Raw genomic sequence first — 23,286 nt, forward strand, 5'->3', positions numbered from 1 at the left:
AATATCTCAAAAGAATGGATTGTTGGATTTGGAAAATAAAAAGACAAGGTTATGCTCTGAATTTAAAAATGTTAGCGTTCCGTGTGTAAGTCGAATGTAGGTTACATCAATCAAGTCATGTAAACAAAATGAAACATAATTGGCCTTAAATTGCATTGCCTATGATTGTACCTATTAACGCCAATTAACGAGACATAGAAAAGTAATGCTTGACTCATGAGGGATCCATAAAATGGACTGTCTTCTTAGAATCCATGAATATGAATAAGTTTTTAAATCAATCATTTCACAATTCAGTTAGTAGATAGTGTATTTAGATTCATGTTTAATTTACATTGCAGTCACGTTCTTTTAATTATTTAAAGTATGATGCGTTTCATTGAGTTAATTAAAGCTTCTTTTTCCGAATAACCAAAAAATTCTCAACGACAAGCCTTCGTATGTACCAAATATTTTTGGCAACATTTTTGCGTGATATCCAGCTCGTTTGGATTGTCGAGTGTGAAGCGATGGTAAGGGTTATGTTTACGCGAGAGGCGTACGTCGTCCGCGTCATCTAGTATTGATATCTCAATAGGGAAGTCTGTAAGTGACCGCGTTAAGTTATGGCCGTAATTTTTCAAAGTCCGCTGCACCGTGGGCCCGCAGAATTATCGGTTCGGTTAATAGTATGGCTTTGGGCTCAATTAGTTCGCAAGCATTGACTTTTAGAGATCCATGGAGTTATTGTTCTTGGGAGCTTTCCTTTTTTTGACGCGATTGTGATTTATTGCTCGGTTTGTGTTTGATTTATTGGGTTGTAACTTAGAATATCTTTTCGTGAACTAGAAACTCCTGTGGCGAATTTAACCGCTATTTTAAAAAGTGCTTTTGGCGCTTCAATTCTTGGGTTGTGTGATTAGCCGATCTCGCTTTTGTCCTTGTTACAACCAGAACTATCCTTTCAACATTTCAAGGATGATAAGATTTTTTATTTTTAAGGCGACCAGACATATTTTTAAACAACTGGCTTTAAATACGCTTATTGGTAAAATAATTAATCAAATAATCTCAGACCGCGTCAACTCATGTTGCTCATGTAAGGAAACTAACTCAGCTCATCAAGTAACCTTCACTAGATTTATTAGAACCGTCAGGTCATCCTATAAATGGTAATATTGCACGATGGATCGCGGTATTCAAAAAATGTTAGCGAGACGAGAACGGAATACCTTGTAAAATTATCTCCAATTATAGTTTAATTCATAATTACCGGGCCGGACCGTACAGCCGTAATCATAATTGCTCCTTTTTAGACGAGCAACTTGAAGATAAATATCATACGACGTTAGTATTGGTTTACATGATATTGTTTGGTGATGAAACGGTTTAATTTGATGAGAGTTGATACCGGCTTGGTTTTATGCTTGCCTAGTACTTTTAGTATAGGTTTACTGATTTTATACGAGCTTTCGATACGAAATGTCAAGGAAAAACCTTTGTTGATTTGGTTTGCAATATTTTTATCAAGTGAATTGTAAGAATGGTGATAAATGTTGTTTTTAAGTTTAACCTTTCAAAGCTAATAATAAGACTTGTAAAAGTAAACAATAGATGAAGCTAGTTCTTAAAAGGTGAAGGAAATAAATTAGTGGAATGTTAATTACTATTAAAAAAAGACAAATGTTTGAAGTTAATTTCAAGCACTACTATAATGTCGATTTCGCTTTTGACAAAATTTCAAGCTTATTAATGTACGAATTGACAGAAAATATGCATGCAGGGTATATTAATATTATTCCTACAATTTTAAATACAATTATTTTGAACTTTACGTCGAAATAACCATGATATTCAACGGATAGTTTCTTAAATAGCCATGGCTATTCCCTCGTAGAATTTTAGACAATTATGGTGGTAATTTTGGACTCTGTTGTAGGTAAATTGGCTACAGCAATATCATAGATTAAATAATTGCTACCAGTCCTTTTTACAGTCGCAATTAAGTTAGACGTGGCGAATGTGTGGAGATATTAAAAACTTGTTTTTTTTTTAGATATAACATTTAAAAGGAAAAGTTTTGTTGTTTCTTTTTTGTAAAGTGTACAGTTCTAGCCATTTATTCTCACACAAAAAAAAAATGGCCATGGATGGCATTTATGTGAGAATCCTAAAGCTTTCGTTCATCCCTTTTTGTATTCATTTGTTATCATTTCTCAGATATAAACCACGTCACGTCCATAACCACATGTGACCTCCTTGGGTAATAAGACTAATAATTACAAGATATGTTTGCTGGTGCTTCGATAATTTACTATAGGTACTGTGATTTAAAGCTAGGCACATACCTCTTTCTGTATAGGGAAATTTTCGAGCATTGATCACCAGATTTCGATATTTGGAATCCAGGTTTCCTCACAATGTTTTCCTTCACCATATGCAAGTGGTATGTCAGAACGTATACATAACTTTAAAAAGTCTCATTGTTAATTTACCTGCACCTACTGCACACAAATCAATGCATAGGCCAAAACCACGATGCGACATAAGAGCTCTTGAAACTCGTAAAATATATAATTATTGTACATTTCCTTACCTTAACACTTGGTTAGTGCAGACAATGACGGGTCTCTGTGAGTTCTCCAGGTTGTCTTTCAGCTGCAGAACAGCATGCACCCACAGGAACTGGCCGGAGCGGCGCTGGAGACGCAGTAACGCTATGCAGGACCGCTCTTGTTCCGACTGGGTTACTGGGTAGGAGAAAATGAACTTTAGTGCTTGGTAATAAAGTTTATATTTCTTTAAATTTTGATAGTGAGTATTTCTTTAATACAAGTTAGAGATGATTTTTCTTAAACTAAAAGATCAAATTAAAGCCAAACATATCAGTGGTACCCTAGAAGAGTTCGACTCCACGAATAGCCGAGTGGTTAAGGTCACCATGTCAAAGCCACTGAGCGCGACGTGTCGTGAGTCCGATCCCCGCATAGGACAAGCGTTTTGTGTGATTCTCAAATGCTTGTCTTGAGTCTGGGTGTCTTTGTGCATGTGACTTGAATGTTTGTGAAACACATCGCGACACATGGATTAATAACCGCAACGTGGAAAAAAGAGCTGGATTTTAATTAATCCTTACGGACTAATATTGCACAACGAATTTTTATATATCTTTAATCAATGGTCATTCAAATTTTGATTTATTAGATACTTAATCAATGCTCTTAAATACCAGGTACGTCAGCGTATGATATATAAACACTCAAATTACAGAGGAAGAGCCAAATTATATCAAATAATAAAACAATAGATATCGTATTTAATATTATTTACCGTTGAGCAATACTCAACTGCGTATGCGCATTGTTTTTATCATCTTGTGTGTTCCAGCAAATTTTTTACTCACAGTACTTATTTATATCGATAAATTGATACCTGTTAGCTTTTTATAATGCTTTATCGTGTTTGTATACACTAAAGAACATTAAATTTATTGTTACCTAAAATAGAAGTCGTTTGTTAGATACACACAGGCAATAATACAGTGTCAATTGTTATAATTGAATAGCCCTAAAATTAGTAAGGCGTTAATTCTGAGATTATCAAGGTGCGGCTAACTTACAAACACAATTCTTAACGAGACATAAAAATACAACCAAAAATCAACTGTATTCTCATTGTGTATAGTTTAAATTTGTTTGTACCTGTTTGGGTTGTATACAAGGTGTTTGCCTTTGACAATGATGTTATGATAGTAATTTACATGCGCCAGGAATGGGCCGGTCGATCATACTCGATTCCCAAATAAGGCAATCGATTGGGTACAAACGAATCGTCATAAATGGCTCTCGAATGTTTGTCGATCATTTTGGAGATAAGTTACCGAACATCGATTCGTGTTATCGATATTTACGCAATCGATTTGTTGTGTTTATCGATTGTAACGATGCTAATACGGCGATCATCGTTAGTTAGTTTTATTTGTTTATTGTGTTGTGTTTTACTATGTTGGCTTTCTCTATAAATAAGTTTATGAGTGTAATAGGTTTAATAGTTATTTGTGGGTTTTTAACTGTATAGCCCTTTATATGTGTTTTTAAATAGTCATTAGTTTGACTGCTTTTATGGAAATGGGTCTTTATTTATTACTTTATTACAAAAGGGTTAATAATAGAACCCTTTAACTGAGGCTCCACGGTCAATCCGTCTGTTACCTAATAATATCGTGGTTTAGCAACGGTTGGCAATGTCTATAAATTAATGGGTGTATAATTTTTGTTGCAAATTTGTACGGACCCTGTATATCCTGTCCAACTCGCAATTAACCTTTCTTTTTAAACATAATGTTTTACAAATGTAACGAAAGCATTTTTTTCTTGTATTTTATATCAGTTTATGTATTTATAAATACCTTAAAAAGTACACGATTGTAATATTTTAATTTTAAATTTAATTTTCATATAACATGATCAATGATTTTTATTAAACATTTTGTAAACGTTAACACTGGTTAAGATAACTTCAATCTCGAATAATTAGGCAAATACTTAATCTTTAAATATGCAGGAGGCCTATTAATAAAGTATCTATTGCAAGTATTATCGGGAATATTGATTTAATACACTGTTTACACATAAATAACTTGGAATACGTGAATTATAACTCTACAGCGTGTGGAAAAAACGTTTACTAATTCTGTGATTAAAAAAAAACCATTCAGTTAATCTCCTTTCATAAAACGTACATTTATTTCTAATAGTTCTTTTTAGTTTTACCTAACCTGTGTAGGAAATTTCTTCAAGTCAAATAGCTTGGGATACTAACTGCAGTTACTGTTTAATTTTAGTAGTTGTTTTTCAGGAAATTAGAAAAAAAGGTCTTCAAAATATGCTCCGCACATTTGCACTTTTAACCTTCTTATAAGTGACTAGCTGTTGCCCGCGACTTCATCCGCGTGGTTAGAAGATATAAGTTATGATTTATATCTACCCTGCATTTTCCATTGTATCTTCGCTCCTATTAGTCGCAGCGTGATGGTTTATAGCCTAAAACCTTCCTCGAATAATGATCTATTGAACACAAAAATAATTTTTCGATTTAAACCAGTAGTTCCTGAGATTAGCGCGTTCAAACAAACATACAAACTCTTCAGCTTTATATCTTCTAATATATAAAATTCCCGTGTCACGATGTTAGTTACCGTACTCCTCCGAAACGGTTCGACCGATCTTTATGAAATTTTGTATATGTATAAGGTAGGTCTGAGAATAGAACAACATCTATTTTTCATACCCCTAAGTGTTAAGGGTTACTCACACTGAAAAGAAATATTTTATTTTTGGAACGAAATTGTTTATTTTTTTTTTATATAATGAGGCATTAAAAATACATACAACTAGAAAAAAAAATCCCCAAGACAACGTTTGCTGGGTCAGCTAGTATTAATATAGATATAGATTTCAATTATATTCTGTGAAACTTACTATATGAAGTCCATATTTGGAACACACTGTATATCCGACTTTAATTAAATATATCTAGGTTCACTTACAAAGGTCCGGCATTTGAACTGACGAGCCTTAGTTGTCATGAATATTAATTTTCTTTAGTAATTAATTCAAGCTCTGCCTCCACAGAATCTTTGCTAAGATTGTCACATCCTATATTAATGTTTATTTACATTAATAATATATTAAGCAGGGAATTCCTAACTTAAGTATGTAATATGCTGTCATGTTGCTGGGTTTGAAGAGCATAATATATTCTTATACATCAGGATCTGCATTTTATCCAAAGAGTACAAGTATGTTATTATCAAGACTGTGGATTCTTTTCATGTGAGTACTATAATTGTGAATCAATTTAGTTTAAAAAAATATTTTCGCTTAATTAGATTGCTGTTTTCCTAACCCCTTATTTAGAAGACTCCTCGAGCTTCGGTTTGAGCTGAAGGGAGTTAGTCTTCGACAATCTCGCTGCTATTAGTTAGAAGAAAAAATAAAAAAGTAAGGCTTTTAATTATCCTAAACTACTTGTAAAGAAAGAAACGAAAAGTTCCAGGTAGCAAAAAATACATGAAAATATCGTTTGACGAAAACTTAGCTTAACTCTTTAGCGGTATAATCACCGGCCTTCTTAAGGCAACTGTCTCTAAATTTTTTAGAAATTTGAAAACAGATTTTCAATTTCGGATAAAAAGGTTAATTACCAATTCTCAACCTACACAACCCTTTGCCATCGCCGCAAAAGCAACAATAACAATAACTTAAATACAATATTATGTAAATGAAATATTCTAAACGACAGTATCTACCCGTACTCCACGACAATTAATTGAGCCAAAGACGTTTGTATCTGATTGCAATACGTAATAAATTCACAACACGCTGCGTCAAAGAATAATCAACGTTAATATTTGCTTAAGGTTCTATGAAAGTATAGTTTATTGAAAGTCTCGATGATTTAAACGAAATATGTTGTGTTTGTTAGCCTGTAAAAGTTAAATAGGAAGAGTGGAAATACAATACAAACATTGGTCGAGCAAGAATTCAATTTTGGTGACCATAACAACCGTTGCGTTTTTGTATTAGTTGTTAAAGCGGCAACAGAATACATAATCTGTTACCATTTTAACTGTTTAGCTATCATGGATTCTGAAACAGTGACAGCAGTGCCTCAGTAATACACATATTTTTTTAAGCGACTTCAAAAAAGGATGTTCTCAGTTCAATTGTTTTTACTCTTTGGAAACTAAACCTTGAATAAAATCACTAGAGTTAAAAAAACACTTGTAAAAATATATGGCATGTCATATTAGGGCAACCTTATTTACCTGTAACAAAACTGAAGGTTCGTCCAAAAAAATAAAGTCATCGAATAAGAACTTAAAAAACTAAATTTTTAAACACATCACTAACAGAGGTTCCATGAGCAACTAAACTCACATTTCTGTTTACAGTATCAATAACAAAAACTAATAACAAAACACAATCAAAGCAGATACCGGCAAAGCAAGCCCAATATAATTCCCAAAGGTCACCGCACAAGCCGAGAGCCGTCCTTGTCATTACCGATTATCGAATCATTCGAATGATGACTCGACTACGATGCATTGCCAAGTACGATTCCGATACAACAAAGTTCTTTATCGATTTTGTTACTCGATTATACGTCTTATGTCAACGCAGCAACAGTAAAATTCAAATTTCGAAGTAAGAATACATGTTTGCTGAGGAGTAATGAGGGTTAATGCCAGCCGATCATTTGTGCAATCTCGACTGTTGGTTTAAGAAGAGATTGAAGACCGTTGCGATTGTAGGTCGGCAATCTGCCAGTGTGTATCCCTATACCGGTATGGTTTTAGCTAAAGTGGGTTTGATTTGTGAGCTGTATTCAGAGATCTGCCTACGCGCACCTTAACGAATGACATAATGATATGAATGTAAATTGTTGTAATTAATTCTCGTGCTAACTAGAAATAGGCGTAGATTTAGATTAAGTGGTTGACGTGTAAGTTATGAGCTTCTAATTTCAGTAGACGTTTTGTTTCAGTGACGGCGAAGGCGGTTTATTTGTTTTGCTAGCCTTTGAATATACTGCAGGATAAACATTATGTAAATATTAATGTTGATTTACTGAATAAGAAAACCAAAGTGCTAAAGAAGTAAATGCTGTCTATTCTATTCCTTGGACTTTTGCCTTATGAAGATTTTAGCGCGCGTCCAAAGTGTTCCAATTTTGAATTTACCAAGTTGGCGTCAAGCGCGAAGTCACGAGTTCATCTCGGGCGGTTTCGGTGTTATTTTAAATATGGAACATTATATTCTGGGCATAGAGTTTAATTTGGTTTTGTGATGTGTAGTCGAGTTCTCGATTAGGCCGATTTAATCGCTCACGTAAGGGAAGGCGTTCACACACGAGCGTCACGTCGTGTCAAGTCGTCGACTTTCTCTAGCGTGTGCTTGACGTAGATAAGTCTTAGTTAAACGTTTTTGTGTTGTCGTAGGTTATCGAGTGATCATGCGATGTGCGATAGTCGATTGTCATCTTTTTGGTACTTTACTTTTGCAAGTTCTGAAGTATGACAAGCGACCATAGGTTACACAATTTTAAAATCGAGTTACTGAGTTGTTGACGTATTCTTAAAATTGTTTGTTTCTTTATGGCAAATCATTAAATCATTTGAATTTTGAAACCAAATAAGAGAGGTTTTACTGAATAATAGCAACCCCATAGAAGTTCCCACGGTCTCGTTTTAGGACACTCGTGGTCCATCGAAGCTGCATCATTAATCACAAACAATGGACGCATGCGCAGTCGTCGTTCAGATCTATTAAAGCGCGCGGTTTCCGAGATTGACGGGTTCAGTTAAAGCACGATCTGACGGTATGGGATTACTTCCTCTGTGCTTATTGATGTGATGGTCTTAATATATGTTATTTGAAAAGGAATTTTACAGTGTATGGGTTCAGAATTCGAGTTTTAAATTTGGCATCTTTTCAACTTTCAGTATTATATTACAAATACTTTAATTTAGTAACAGATAAAAGCCTTATCAGTGATAAAATTTAGCTGTGAAATGTATCTTTTACTCTGTAATTGCTACGATATTTAGATTGCTGATGATTATCGTCTCTGGATATTGTACATATTTTTTTGCAAAATTGCTTTTTTGAAAATTAATCATTCGTCTAGTTTGCACGCTTGGTCTGTAGTACCGTGATCTGTGCTAAGTTAACATTTCAACGTCTGCCATTTGAATAAGGACAAAAAATATCAAAACTCTCTTACAGAAATCTTATCTACATTATTTCTTAACTCTCCATGTTACCTCTAAATACTTACTTAATCGATGTTTGCTCTGTGCTTCCTTGCAACAGTCTGGGTGCAGGAGGTGGTACCAGCTGACTCCGTGCAGAGAGCTCCTCTCCCACCCGAGATGCCATTCGCTACTGGACAAACAAAACACTCTCAATTAGATTGTGACACACATTTTAGTAGTTTTTTTTTATACAAGTATAACTTGAGGTATTAAGGATGCGGCGACAAGTAATGATTAAAAGAAATATTAATGAATTAAAAACGGACTGCAAAAGAAAACAACCCCTAATAGGGGAAAACAAACTTGAACATCAGCAAATTTTTCCTGTCGCTTGGTTTTCCTCTCTGAAGCGATTTTAATATTTAATTTTGATGGACCGTTTGTTCTTATCTATCTCAAACCACACAAACACACATTGCTTACATCAGCTAGCTACTCACTTATTCGTATGAAGTTGGTTCTAATCCTTATTTTCTGTCTTTTAGGACGTGAAACTGACTTCATACTTTGCACGGGACAGAAAGTAGGAAAAGTTAATTTTCGATCTACCATATCGTTCCTAATTTCGAGAAAAGCTACTTGATTTAACTTAATATTTTTATTTTAATATACCAACCACCGAATTACTTACACATCCCTAAACCGCAAACACTACATACGGAACAATTAAAATAAAATTAGAACAGCATTAGGGTGATGCAAACATTACAGAACGGAATCGAACCGGCTATTGTGGTGTTCAAGGTTCAAATGATTGATGGTTGCGATGACCCCAACTGATTGTGTTTGCTTATGTCAAGTTCACTTTAATTTTACTTTTAATTGTTTCGATTTGGTAATTTCTGGTACTTGTTTTAATAGTTGTGTTATAAAGGTTTTATTTGATTTAACCTTGTCCATGTGTAGAGGGTCAAAGCCGAATTTGTACCTATAGTTGTCTGCACTTGATGGACAATAAGAATAATATAATTTATGATAGAGGTGGAGCTAAACTGGTCAATACTAAATGTGTTACTTTTGGAATGTAGTGTGTGTCTTTATCAATTATAATAGTGTCAAAACGAGTAATTAATAGCGTTTCAAAAAGTTGGTGTGTGCCTTGGGATCGAACTCGAGACCCATGCCTTAGTTTTACGGTTTTACCACTAGGCTATCGTAACCATAAAAAATCTGTTCACAATAAAAATACTCAAATTTCGTCTTAATCACCTCAAAGAACTATTAATATAGTAATTAATTTTTCTTGTCAGCTTTTTTATCAATTAGACGAACTTTTTATTGTTTTAAAACCACAAATCCATTAGATACTCATTGATTAACATTACTGATTCTTAATTTGCAGCAAAATGATTTTGATTGACTTGATTTTTTTTTGTAGAACCGCAAATTGTTTAAGTCTAGAAAACTTATGTAAAACAAATTAATGTAATGGTTTAGTAATTGTATTCAAAATAATCGGAGTATAAATATCTTCATACAAATTTGATACATAATTAAAAGTAATTTACTTCTTATTAATCTACAATTTATCACCGAAATATAAACTGACGGACACAATTATCAAGATAAATATAATGAGTTATTAATACCACTTAACTGGTGCCAATGACCTACTTCTTAAAAAAAAACTTAAAAAAGTATTTAAATAGTTACTTGAGACGCTCTTCAGTACTAACTAAATATCGATTACAATTGAGATAAATTGTCAATACATAATAAACTTTGAATCTTAAACGATACGGTTGATTTTGCCATGGTACGTGCAAAAAAGATCCGCTTATGATTTTAAAGAGTTTATCAAATAAAACACTTACATTTATGAGCTTATCGCTACTGTTGCGATTAGTAAGGTTAAGTTTAAATAAATAATTAAAAAATAGAGTTTACGAAGTTCTGCGAAAACAGCTTTGAAGAAGGCTTAAAGAGAAACTATGTTTTCTTAAACATATTAACATTATTGAAAAAAAAAACAAATCTTAAACTTTGACTATTACGGTTGTAGAAGGGAGACATCGCTATAAGCTGTGCAATGCGCTGTCAAGTGTCACGCTACCCCAAACATAACATTCTAACGTTAAAAGGCTTCAAAAGTAACTTTTAAGGCATCAAGACGGTCTTAGGACCCCAGATCGACAAACCTACTATCGGATCTACTATCCCTTATTGATTTGGGAGATTCAATTAAATGTGTGACTTACTGCGCCAGTAAAAAGTTTATTTGTCAGTTAAGTAAACAATCAATGCCATCAATATACTAAGCGGAACAACTTTATTAAAAAAATAATTGATATTAATATAAATTCCAATTACAAACAAAACTACCATAAAAACTTAACAATCAAGCGCCGGCAATCAAATGCAGTATTAATATTCAATATTTAAATAACCATTAAGGTAACCACAACACAAGTCGTAAGTAATACAAGAAAATATTTGCATCTATGAGACACACTCGTACACCTATCTCGGTTTCGAGATTGTAGGAGATGAGGAAAAGAGACAGGGCTATACACGGTGTATAGTTCCATCTCGCTTCTTAAATAAGACACGTCTTATTCGAAAGATGCTGGTAGGTCCCAAGCTCATTGAAAACCGCATAATGTCTTAGAGAAGTAACAATAATGTTTACGACTACCAGATGCAATAGACCATTATAGACTATGTGACATATGGCTGTGCGTGATACGTTTAACATATAAATCATAGATGATTTTAAGCTGCATATTCACTGGTGACGGTAAATATCGAATTGTTTTTTGGCATCTATAGTCACGAAACAAAATGTCTGCTATAAGAATAGCCCAATTAAGAGTGGAAAAAGAAGATTCGTAGTAGGATTTTCCACTGTCGAAATTGAGAAGCAAAACTATTACAAGATCAATGTTTAAGAATGACGGGTTCATACAAGGAGAAAATCGTTAAGATCAGATGAAGATATTCTAAGCGCAGATTTTGACTGTTTCACAAAACTGGCAAGTTATCGAAGTACTTTCAAATCTTATCAAAACCGTTCAAGTAGTTTTTAAAGATTAAGTATCGAATTAACTTTACCCAAATTGTATTCCCTAAACGCAGTTAAACTAAGACGCATCTGAAATCATTCCCAACAACCCACATATTGGAATATTGGTAACCAATATTGGTCGCCAAGTGGATACGCGCCGCTGAGACTGGTACGTACAGACACGTCTGCTAATTAATTGGTACCTTCGATGGCGTCATGCATCGCATTAGTGATATTATTTTATGCTATTACAAGGATTATTACAATCATATCCGATAACAAGCTTGGTTTACTTCGTAGTTTACGAAGAATTTTGTAACCTTTGTTGTTTAATTACGATGTTGAGTCGACTCAACTGGATTATTTAAAAAACATCTAAATTTAGAACTATTTTTTTTAATCCCATTTTCAAACGCAATTCGATGTCTACTTTAATTTATCGTATTGAAACGTTTTAAGAGTAAGAAAAATCTGACAGTCAATGAAAAATTCGAACATACCTACATTTTCTTCCTCAGACTACCTTACTCTGCACTGTAGTATTATACAGCATAATGCTTATACAGCTTTATTTAATCAGTTGTTTTGGTATCCAAGCAACGTAATGTCACACTTCAAGCTACACACAATTCGACATCTACAAAAGTAGAATGAGGGTAATAAGATCACAACGGACACTTGTCATTAGGCCATTTTGACATCTAGATAAATGATTATCCTAGTATTGATTATACTAGCGCTAGACCATCAAACGTCCGTTAGAAACAGAATAAGAAGAGCTTTTTAAAGTAATGAACCTGATGATGGCGTTTGGATTATATACTACTATACAAAAGTAGAGAAAAAAAAATAGTCACGTGAGTTTACATTTATTTTTCCTCAACAGCGAAATTTTCTTCTGTCGTACAAATATAGCTAAATTGCATCATGATACAAGGTTTTTGTTTCTTTACTCAAGTTTCTCTTTAGCTATTTGAAACGAGGACTTCACCTCACCTTTTAGCCACATCATTCCCTAAAATCAATTCCACATCGCCGATGTACATACAGCCTACAAGTGAGTTTCACGGGAGCTTGTAAGTTTGTCATTGTATGCAAAGTTTGTCCGGAGTCGAGCAGGTGACAGTCTGTGTTTACATTTCAACACCATAACGCGGAAATATAGTGCAATGAAAGGCCCGATGGCTGAGCATTTGAATAAATTACATATTAATTATGTTCAATGTGCTAGTTATTAGTTTATTTGAATTTGAATGGTTTACGTTTTGAGGTTATGTTGAATACTGAGTGTTTGTATCGCCTTATCAAAGACAGTTCTAGGTCTTTACGCGATCACATTATAAAAATATTTTCGATAGCCAATGAAAAGTTTTCAGAGGAGAATTGTAAAGTCTGAGTGAGATTTCGAGTTATGTCTGATATAGATCTGCCATAAATTAAAAAAAAAAGACTAATAAAACAATGAAACATTTCCGCCCCTTTTCTTTTTGCTTTTTGCCATCCTTACTAAAGTTTTAAAACGAGAGACGCAGAACCACAGATAGCACACGTACCAACATAAGTCTTACAAGCCATACCATAATATCTAAGATCAGTACATTAAAACATAAAACCTACTTTACACTTCAATGTATTCTTAAAACTCGTATGAATCGAGTTTCAAGCGGACAGCTGAATAAAAAATGTCAGATTATATGTTGTGAGTGCGAGTGCGTCCGATCTCCTGACCATTGCATACATTGCAACTCGTCTTATTATTTCATACCATTGAAAGTCGGTGACGACGTGCATGAATATGAAATACCCGCAATAGAGATGTTGTCATACGTTTCAGCCTTTGACGGACTAGTCCGCTGACAGATACACATAGCACATTGTTTATTGTTTACGCGGATGCTGCGACGTGTACGGTGTTTTTGTGATCGGGTTTTGTTTTGTTCGTTATTTGTTTTCGATTTGACTGGACAAAATGGATTGAAATTGATCTTTATTTAATTTATTTTGGATGATGTAATTGGGGTGACCAAGGAAAATAATTGAAAGCCTAAATTTATTTAGCCCGATTAAAACATGTGAAAAATACAATTATTTGCTTTTTAGGTTTAACTGCGTAAGTTCAGTAGAGTTCATCACGTAGCGGAGCGATTTGGGAAAAATTGTATCATGGATTAACATTTTTCCATTTACTGTAAAATCGAGATGGCAAAAATAAAGAAAATTCTGTCTATTAGATCACCCTAAAAAATCTGTTAGTAAGTACGACTTGCCTTATCCGGGTGAACGAACTACAAAATTATATTTACCTAATTACAAAGTTTACTCTACATACCTGGCTCCGTATTTCTATGTACCTATTAGCACACAGCGTCACTGATGGAGATCAAATCAAAATCTCAAAGAGTTTCTAATTGATTATGTGTAAATTATTAATACTAATAGTAGGAAATATACTATTAGGGAACCTATAGTCAAGTCTTGTAATATGTTGGTTATTGTGGAAGCAGGATAGCGCATTACATGACGTAGAGCGATGTCTCCTTTCCACAACTGCGATAATATTGCTCTAAGACTTGATTGTGTTCTCCTGACGCATAAAAAGCTGGCGCCAAGTAACAATATTCGTTTGTCATCGTCACTTAAGTATGCATGAGTCAGTGTTCATAATTTTTGTATCCATTGCTTGCTTAGCATTGAAATCTGAAGAGTGCTAATAAGAGTTGCTAATCGAATTTAAATTTTTGACTTAAAAGTAAATATACATTATGTATATTTTTCTTTTTATACTGATATAGTTTTAAAGTTAACATACTGAATAGCGACTTTGTAATATTACTGTGCTTTAGTTCACACTCTTGTCACTTTGTTATATTTTTGCATTTGAAGATATTAGTAGACCTAGGAATGCGACGCGCGTAGAAAAACGGCGTTTTTCTGATTCGTCTAGGAAGAAGTGGGGGGTTCATTTCAACTCATTCTGCGTGAGCTGATGCCAGCTGTCTCAGGATATAGAATCGAGAAAGGATTTAGGCAAGCTTAAAAATAGTTATGGTTTCGCTAAAAGGGCAGTATGCTATCATGGTAATTATAGTCTTGTCCCTTTAGCTCAATTACTTGGACTCTTCTTTACCTGTTGTTAAAAGAGTGTTAAGAAACCCGGAGATTAGGTTGTATACTTCATCTGTAGAGCCACCGACCGAAAATATATCTAGTTCCTTGCCAAACTCGTAGCTACAATATTCTTGCTATGTTCCTCACAAGAGCCGAAGTTATTTGAAAGAAAGGTTGTCCGCATAATATAAGCGGGGTGTCTAAAACCGGGTTTAGGACAGGAGCTGAACTCCGGAGGACGAAATTAAAACATTTTGGTGGTGACAAGGGAATAGTTAACTTACTTAGTATCAATATGCAATATCTTCATGTCCATAGCGTGTACGGTAGTGAAGACGTTGGTGGCGCCGTGCACGACGCACTCGCGCGTCTCAGGCATGGCGAGCGGCGTGCACACCGCCAGGAACACCGGCTCGTTGCGGCTGCACAGCGGCAGGTATGACACGTAGTGGCCTCGAACTAATATCACCTAGAATAGAAAGAAAGAAGTTGGTTATAAAGAAAATACAGGGTGAAATTGAGGTAGGGTAGAGTGTTAGGTTAAAAATATGGATAAAATCTTAATTCCGGCCAATTTCGTATCTTCCTAAAGTCGTAAAAAGACTATTTGTTTATAAGCGTAAAAGTTAAAAGATACCTACAGGCTAAGGTAAAACAAAAGAATTGAGCTATTCATCGTAACAAATTATTTTACTACTTTTTTTGTGAAATTGAGTCCTCATCATGTTATTTTAGACAAAAAAGATAGTTTTAGAATAATTGCAGACCGTAGTCATAGGATCAAGTAGTCTTAAAATAATAAAAATCTACCAAAATAACTTAAGAAGGGAAGGGAGACGCTGCTATAAGCTAGTCAACAATATAATACGAGAACCTCAAACAAAATAAAAAAGTCAAGAGAACTATAGAGTGTTCACACCAAGGCCGGCGTCAAACTCAAAAGCTCTATAACTTGACACATTCAACTGTGACCCGCTTCGCTGGGCGTGCCACTATGACATTCTTTAAACTTTTAACTACAATAGCTAAGTACCGCACAGTACCGAAGTGGTACCAACTCTATAGTTCACAGTTCACCCGTTCACTGACGCGATCTTCAATCCGGATTCGAATAACCTTGGACGATATATTTACAATCGTATTCATAGTATCGATTTCCTTTAATCGTTTAATATAATCGATTTGTTTGAATGTGAATTTGTGTGATTACTTGTTTATTAACTTGAATGTATTAAGTTTATAGTCCTTTGACTCCGGGTCAGGAAAATTTGCGGAGTAATAACATTGGTTTGTTTATTAAAAAAATAATAAATCATTTAGTTAGTTATTGAAATTATAACATGCATAAACAGCAATTTCGAAGTTGATAATATTCCAACATGATAGTGACTCTCCATTTTCCATTATCAGTAGAAACATTCATACAACCTTTTTATAAGATAATAAGTTTTATAAGAACGTTAATCTTTTTATCCAGTACTAAATTCTGAGGTAGCAAACATCAAAATACTAACGACTAATTGAGAAACTCGTCCTTTTTTAAGTTGGTTAAAAGCCATTTGATCAATATCCAGAACATAATAGATTTAAAATGTCAAAAATATCAACTTGCTAACAGAAAATACCTATGAACGTTATGCCTCCTCTTGAAGCCGATAAAAAAAGGTGTAACGTACCTATTCTCGCAAGCTCTCTGTACTATGAATACGCCAGGAAACAATACGTGGAACAAAATATCATTGCATGGTTGCGTAAAAAGTTTAATCTACTTAACAAGATATATTTAAATGATGTCTGCGTCTGTAGGTCAGATTGTATCATGAACATAAATAGAGCAGTGAGGTATTGTGACAACAATGTTTCAAATGCAATTTTGAATGTCTAGAAATGCTAATTGGGGTTATATTTTTCTATTTCGGATAAAGGCATGCAAGAGTGTATTGTGAGGAGTTTAAAAAGGAGTAAGTTTTAGAGGTGGTTCAAGAAGTTATGGGAAGGCTAGGACGCTAGGAGGCTATAAGATGTAGAAAATACGAAAATGATTGATTAAATGTGTGTGAAAATAGTACAATATTTTATTATTTTAATGTAATATTTACCGAGCAATATATAAAAATGTTTAGAATTCATTATTGATGAACTTTATTAATTTCATGTTTCATCTATTTTTTATGCACTTGTATTAAGGCTTTAAGTTCGTAAATAAATTATATTCATTTCAATTAATTCTAGTGAACAACGGATTACTTTCAATCGACACCTATCAATGTAATTCCCATATTTGGGAGGTCCACTTTACAGCTTAATTTAATAACTTGTTCCTAATTCCTATAAAACAAGATCTCTTGTCAAGTCACAGATTAAAACAAAAATTATGACATACAAGTACTTAAGGGATTACTAACAAAAAATGTGAGGTATTAACCGATTGGTTACGTCAACGCGTCCGCCCACCAAACAAAATGTAGAGTCGGTAGATTAGCCGGATACGAACGGAGATTATCGCGCGACCGATACGCCCAAATATATGCTCGTTTGGTCTAAGATATAAGAGTAATACTGACGACCTCCGTGGTCGAGTGGCGTACGCACCGGTTTCAAGGTGTCGCTAGCTCTGAGGTCCCGGGTTCGATCCCCGGTCGAGTCAATGTAAAAATTCACATTTCTTCATTGTCTAGGGTCTGGGTGTTTGTGGTACCTTCGTTGTTTCTGAATTCCATACCACAAGTGCTTTAGCAACTTACTTTGGGTTCAGAACAATGTATGTGATGTTGTCCGCATTTATTCATTTATCTATTTCTTTTTAAATACGAGACTATTAGCATCTAAAATTAAAAATTCGATTCCATTGTTAAATCTAAGAAAAGTCCAAATCTTAATGAAACATGATAGAAACTGAAATATTTACAAACTAATCTAATAACTAACACTTAAAATAAAAAGTACGTAAAAGCTATAAAAAAAATGCGAGGGAAAATCAAGCCGGGCACGAGAAAATATACAAATTAAGCTTCGCCAGATCTTGTCATTAGAATATTTGCATTTGGCCCCCATAGTCCAAAAGTTTCAAACCCAGACATATTTGTAAACCATTTTAGCCCCTTTCTCAATGGGAACATCGGGTACATGGTGGGCCCGTAAACTGGAAATTAGGGACAGAATAATATTAAAAACATATCATGATAAAGCTACGCAGAAGAAGATATACGTATGCAGTAATTACATAAAGTAGAGTCATATATCTTACTCTGAAAAACTATTCGATATAGATGAAATACTAATGTTTTACTTTGTCGCTATACCTCCTAACTTACCCGCACCACAGCATGGGTTCATAACAGTATAGGACAATCAATCGTGCCTTATTATCTGCTGCGTACGTAACCGAAATACATCAGAACTATACCGAATCATGAAGACAACAGTGAACTACTTTCTACAAGATAATACTGTCGATCGTGACCCGACGGACCAACAACTTTACCTTTGACAATGGCTCTACAAGTCATACTTTCTTTCTTACTCAATTAGTTCAGCAATGTTGTTAGGCATCTGGCAAAAGTGATTGCAATTGACAACGAAAATTTGTAAATTTTGATCTGCTCTTTCTATGACAAGCATTATAAATGTATAGTATATTTTTGCTTCGTAATATTGTTCGGAAATTAAAATGTTGACATATTATATTTTTTTGTGACACCTGATATTTTTTAATAACTAAATGCGGCGTTCCATAATCTACTAACTTATCTTTTATTATTTCAGTCTACTATAACTAAGAAGTTATCAACTACCTCAAAAACCTAATTTGCAAGTAAAATGTATAACCTAAATATACTTTAAGTTAAGTGTGATTGTAGAGGAAATATAACCTATTACGAGTAACGACATCCGTATGTGTTCTCTATGTGTCCTTTCTGTAATTGGAAACCGATTTATACGAAAACAAACGCACTGCTGTCAATTGTTATCACTGCATTTGGCACTGAACAATGTTACCAACAGAAATAATAGGACCGTTTAAAAATAAACATAAATTAAAATTTCTCGTTCGCAAAAAGCGAAAATCGTTCTTAATTTAAAGTGTTCAAAATATGAAACTGGCCGAAAATACCGCTACAACCGTTACTATTGTTTATCTATATCGTCTGAGGGCAAGACCGATTAAACACACCACAAACGTCTGCAAGTGGTCACAAGAGTCACGCTCAGCCGTGTGGAGTCACGAATCGTTACGTCACAACTTCTTTTTTCAAAGTTATCCTTTATAACGGTGTGCGCACGCGCCGGTTCACGATACAGATGTCGTGTGCGGTTCATGTGTTTTATTATATTAACGTTGATCGATTAATATCGATTTTATATCGATAAGTTTGACCGATTGTCTGTGGTTGAATTGTTAGTTGATGAATGTTTTACTACTGGACTTACTGCATTGTAAGATAATGAGTATAGTATCAGAATTGTCGTGCGAAGTATAATTCGGTATTTAATTTACTGCAACAGTTCGTGTTTCGGAGATTTGTCAAATACCAGATCGATAAATATTAATTTCCGAGTAAATTATGAAGTGTCACAAATTATATTAAATTTAAAGTCTGATAATTTATGGGATTTCATGTCATATAATTTATCAATGTTTGCTTTTTAAAGAAATCGAATGATCTGATTTTTAACTCAAATAATGCTCCAAAATTATTTGAATAACCAAAAGTGTCTATTTTTTTTTATTAACCAAAAACTTCCAAACAAACAGTCGTAATGACAATAATTTTTCAAAGAGCGCTTCTACTGAACATAAGAAACACACTCGGTCACACGTTTCCAGTATACAGTATGCAAATAATACATCTTAATATAGAGAGCAGTGGCTCGAGTTTTGTTATTACAATCAGATGTATTTACATTTCATAAATAAATGCATCTCTTGTGCCCCTAACGACGCCACACTGAATGTTTTTGCCTCACATAAACTGTATGAGTGGCTTAATTTAAATAACGCCACGTTCTTTGGTGTCCTCTAGTTTGGTGTAAATGTTATGTAAGTAACTTAATGTTTAAAGTGTTTTGATAGTAAAGGTTTCCATAGAGTTATTTAGATATATGTGTAGGGTGGGTGACTAAGCCTTTTGAACTAAATTTTTATCCTATTTATGTATACTATGAAGGTTTGTTGGAATGGATGGATATTTGTTACTCTTTCGCGCAAAAACCACTACTCAGATTTGGACAAACCTTAGTGAGCAGATAGTTAATAACCTTATTTAAAACTTACGTTTTATCTAAATTTTGTGAACCATATCGTAAGCCTGTTGATACTGCAGCTGCTGTTTTAATGTTTTCATCTTCGAAGAACAAAAAAAAACATATTTTGAAACGTAATGTAAGTACAAAGGTACAATGAATGGAGGTGTCATATGATCTCAGAACGACAGAAGTGGCGTGACCTAAACATAAAATTCGATTAATCTAATTGCAACTGAGCTTACAAGTCTTTACAGAAAGATGGACAGGTGAAATTAAATAAAAAGACAAATCTAGTGACAAGTTAAATGAATTACATTTTAATTGGTATATAAATCTCTGACACAATTAACGAAACGAACTAAATGCTAGTTACTATTTTCAAACTTTCTATATTGATTGAGTGCGCGGACCCTGTAATTTTGTAAATTAATACGTATTATAATTTGAATTCACTTAAAAGCGGTTCATAGTTCAACACTTTGCGTAAGAGTGTAATATTATGAGCAATATTTTAATTGGCCAATCATATGTACCGGATAGTTTCACTTATTGTAACCACGTAAGATTTGCATAACACACTAATTGCGCTAATTGGACTAGAAAATTGTGCAATACTTAGAAAAATAGGTCTAAATAACTACAATAATTAAGATCGTTTAAATAGGTTTGAATTTTGTGTATAACTAGTTTATTTTTAGAATAATATCTACTAGGCCTTTAATAGAATACGTACTTATTTATGTTATTTTAGGTATCAAAGTTTTTTTTTTCTAATACTATGAGGATCTCTAAACGAAAGGCATGCAGATGGAAGGCTGGATGTATACGAGGTTAGGCAAAACTTTAGTGACCACTTGAGAACGGTCTTGAACCTTTCCACTTCATCATCGGCCTAGCCTTATCCCAACTATCTTAAGGTCGGCTTCCAGTCTAACTGGATTCAACAAACTCCTTAGACTGGTTGTCAGACTTTCAAGCTTCTGACTACCTGCAACGACTGTCAAAGATGTACGAATAACAGCTGGGACCCACACTTTAACGTGCCTTCCAAAATACGGACGGTCTCATTATGACAAGGATCGTCACCCATCTACGGACCAACTGCGTCAAGCGTAGCTAAACCTGTGATCGATTCACTTAAGTACCTTTATAGCTTAGCAACTTGTAGGCAATTATTTGATTAAAAGAAAATTTACATATAGGAAAGACATAGGACATAGGTAGATGTAAAATATTGGCGGAATTATAAATGGTTTTGTGAAAACGATACAAAATCCAAAGTGGATACGAAATTCACAGCTGCGTTGTACTCATAAAGCTTTGGATTAAAAGCCACTGGTACTACTTAGTGATAAGACTGTTTAAGTCAAGGTATTAGTTGGTAGATACTAAGAAAATAATTATTATTCCTCAGTGACGAATAAAAATAGTAGCGACAGTAAACTAACAATTATATTCAAAGACAGTAACAGTGGGCATATATAAAGAATCCATGTAGGTATTTTATTTTTATTTTATTTTATTTTATTATATTAGGAAAACTTACAGCTAATAACAAAGATTGAACAAGCTTATTGCGAAACTAAAGCCAATTAAAAGTTTCCAGTATGTATATCTAAATATTATGTTTAATTAATTATTTAAGATAATTCTTGAATAAATAGTGATACGTAATACGCTTTAAGTTTTAGAAGTAGTCGTATTTTTTTTAATAAATGTAACTAAAGTTTTGTTTTGATACAAGCCAAAGAAGTCCGTCTTGATTTTACCCCATAAGCAAAGTTAATAAATTCAAAACGTAACACATGAGTATCAAAGTACCGTTTGCATTCTAACAAACAAGAAAGAAGGAACAAATAAAAAAAAAACAAAATGAACACAAGTCGGAGGTCAAAAAAACTGACATCACTACTTTTATTATCAATAATTGCCTACAAATTGCACAATTCTATACACATTAGCGTCCGTATCAATTATATAAAGAAATTCATATTCAATGGTCATATTCGGCTATTAACCAAATTGTTCACATGTAGAGACATATCATTTGTATTTTCTCACGCACACGTAAAAATCAAGTACCGATCATTATAAGGAACCTCATGAACTGACACGTAGGTATATTAATTCCAATAATGACCGTCCGAATGAGCGTTATTTCGTCACAGCTTGTATAGAAAACATCAAATATATATAATTACATGCATCTATAAACTACGGTAATTCTGAATCGTCTTCTTTAATTACGAAGGCCGGTATCGAAGGTTGGTGTTGCTTGTGAAATGTTTTTAGTGATGTGCTGAATGAGTATTGACATACTAATCGACTAACTGACCACGAATGTCGAATACGTACTAATTAAACTGCCAATGTCACGGGAATTGATGTTTTTTAGAACACGTGAGTGTGTGTAAGTATTTTTTTGGTGTGTTCTTGTACATTTCAAGAAACTATTGCAGTAATGTAACGGACGCGAAAGTTTTTGAGTGAGTATGTTTGTTATCTCTTAACGCTCAAACAGCTAGGCCAAATTTGATGAACTGGAAACTAAATTAACACAAGCAAATTTTCATCCGACTGCGTTAAATGAGGGTTATACTTTCACAGTCATAACTGACCTCTATGCGGGCGAAGCTGCGAGGAAAACCTAGGACATACAATACATGTACCTAATTGGTAAATTTTTAATTGTATTTGGGATTTCCTAAAGCAAAGGGTGGCGAATGACTTGGCGTCGATAACGTTACATGTAAGATTTAAAAGCATTTTTATTACGTAATGCAATACGTCAATATTTTATAACTATTCACCCATATTGTACATAATACGAAAGTTGGTCAATGTGTTAATATGTGCGAGAGCTGTGTATCCGTGTGCTAATAGTAATCGCGGCACATTCCGATACACAAAACATCGGGCGGTGGGCATCATTATACAATGACAAAAGAACCTTGTGCAACTACTTAAAATGTATGCGCTCCTGGTACCGACGGGCTAACAAATCATTGAGTATACGAAATAAGATTTTAATAAAACCTTTAGTATATAAGAAAAATTGTATGTTTGTCATCCTGTAACGGCAAAACGACTCGATGGTATTTACTTTGGAGATGGCTGAAACCATAACACA

General features: G+C 34.0%; 1 protein-coding gene across 3 annotated transcripts in view; it reads right to left on the minus strand.

Moving 5' to 3' along the window:
• The window catches only part of LOC113499710 (neuronal PAS domain-containing protein 4B-like), a 114,630-nt gene that overhangs the window by 6,697 nt on the left and 84,647 nt on the right, over positions 1-23,286 (minus strand). For all 3 annotated transcript variants that reach the window (XM_026880275.1, XM_026880274.1, XM_026880276.1), the window contains 3 exons: positions 15,194-15,378; positions 8,821-8,927; positions 2,576-2,729 (listed from right to left, as the gene is read on the minus strand). In XM_026880275.1, coding sequence (XP_026736076.1) covers positions 2,576-2,729; positions 8,821-8,927; positions 15,194-15,378 — 446 coding nt within the window. The remainder of the gene's footprint in view (positions 1-2,575; positions 2,730-8,820; positions 8,928-15,193; positions 15,379-23,286) is intronic.

Source organism: Trichoplusia ni, chromosome 12 (genome assembly GCF_003590095.1).
Source record: "Trichoplusia ni isolate ovarian cell line Hi5 chromosome 12, tn1, whole genome shotgun sequence".
In the NCBI taxonomy this organism is placed as follows: domain Eukaryota; kingdom Metazoa; phylum Arthropoda; class Insecta; order Lepidoptera; family Noctuidae; genus Trichoplusia; species Trichoplusia ni.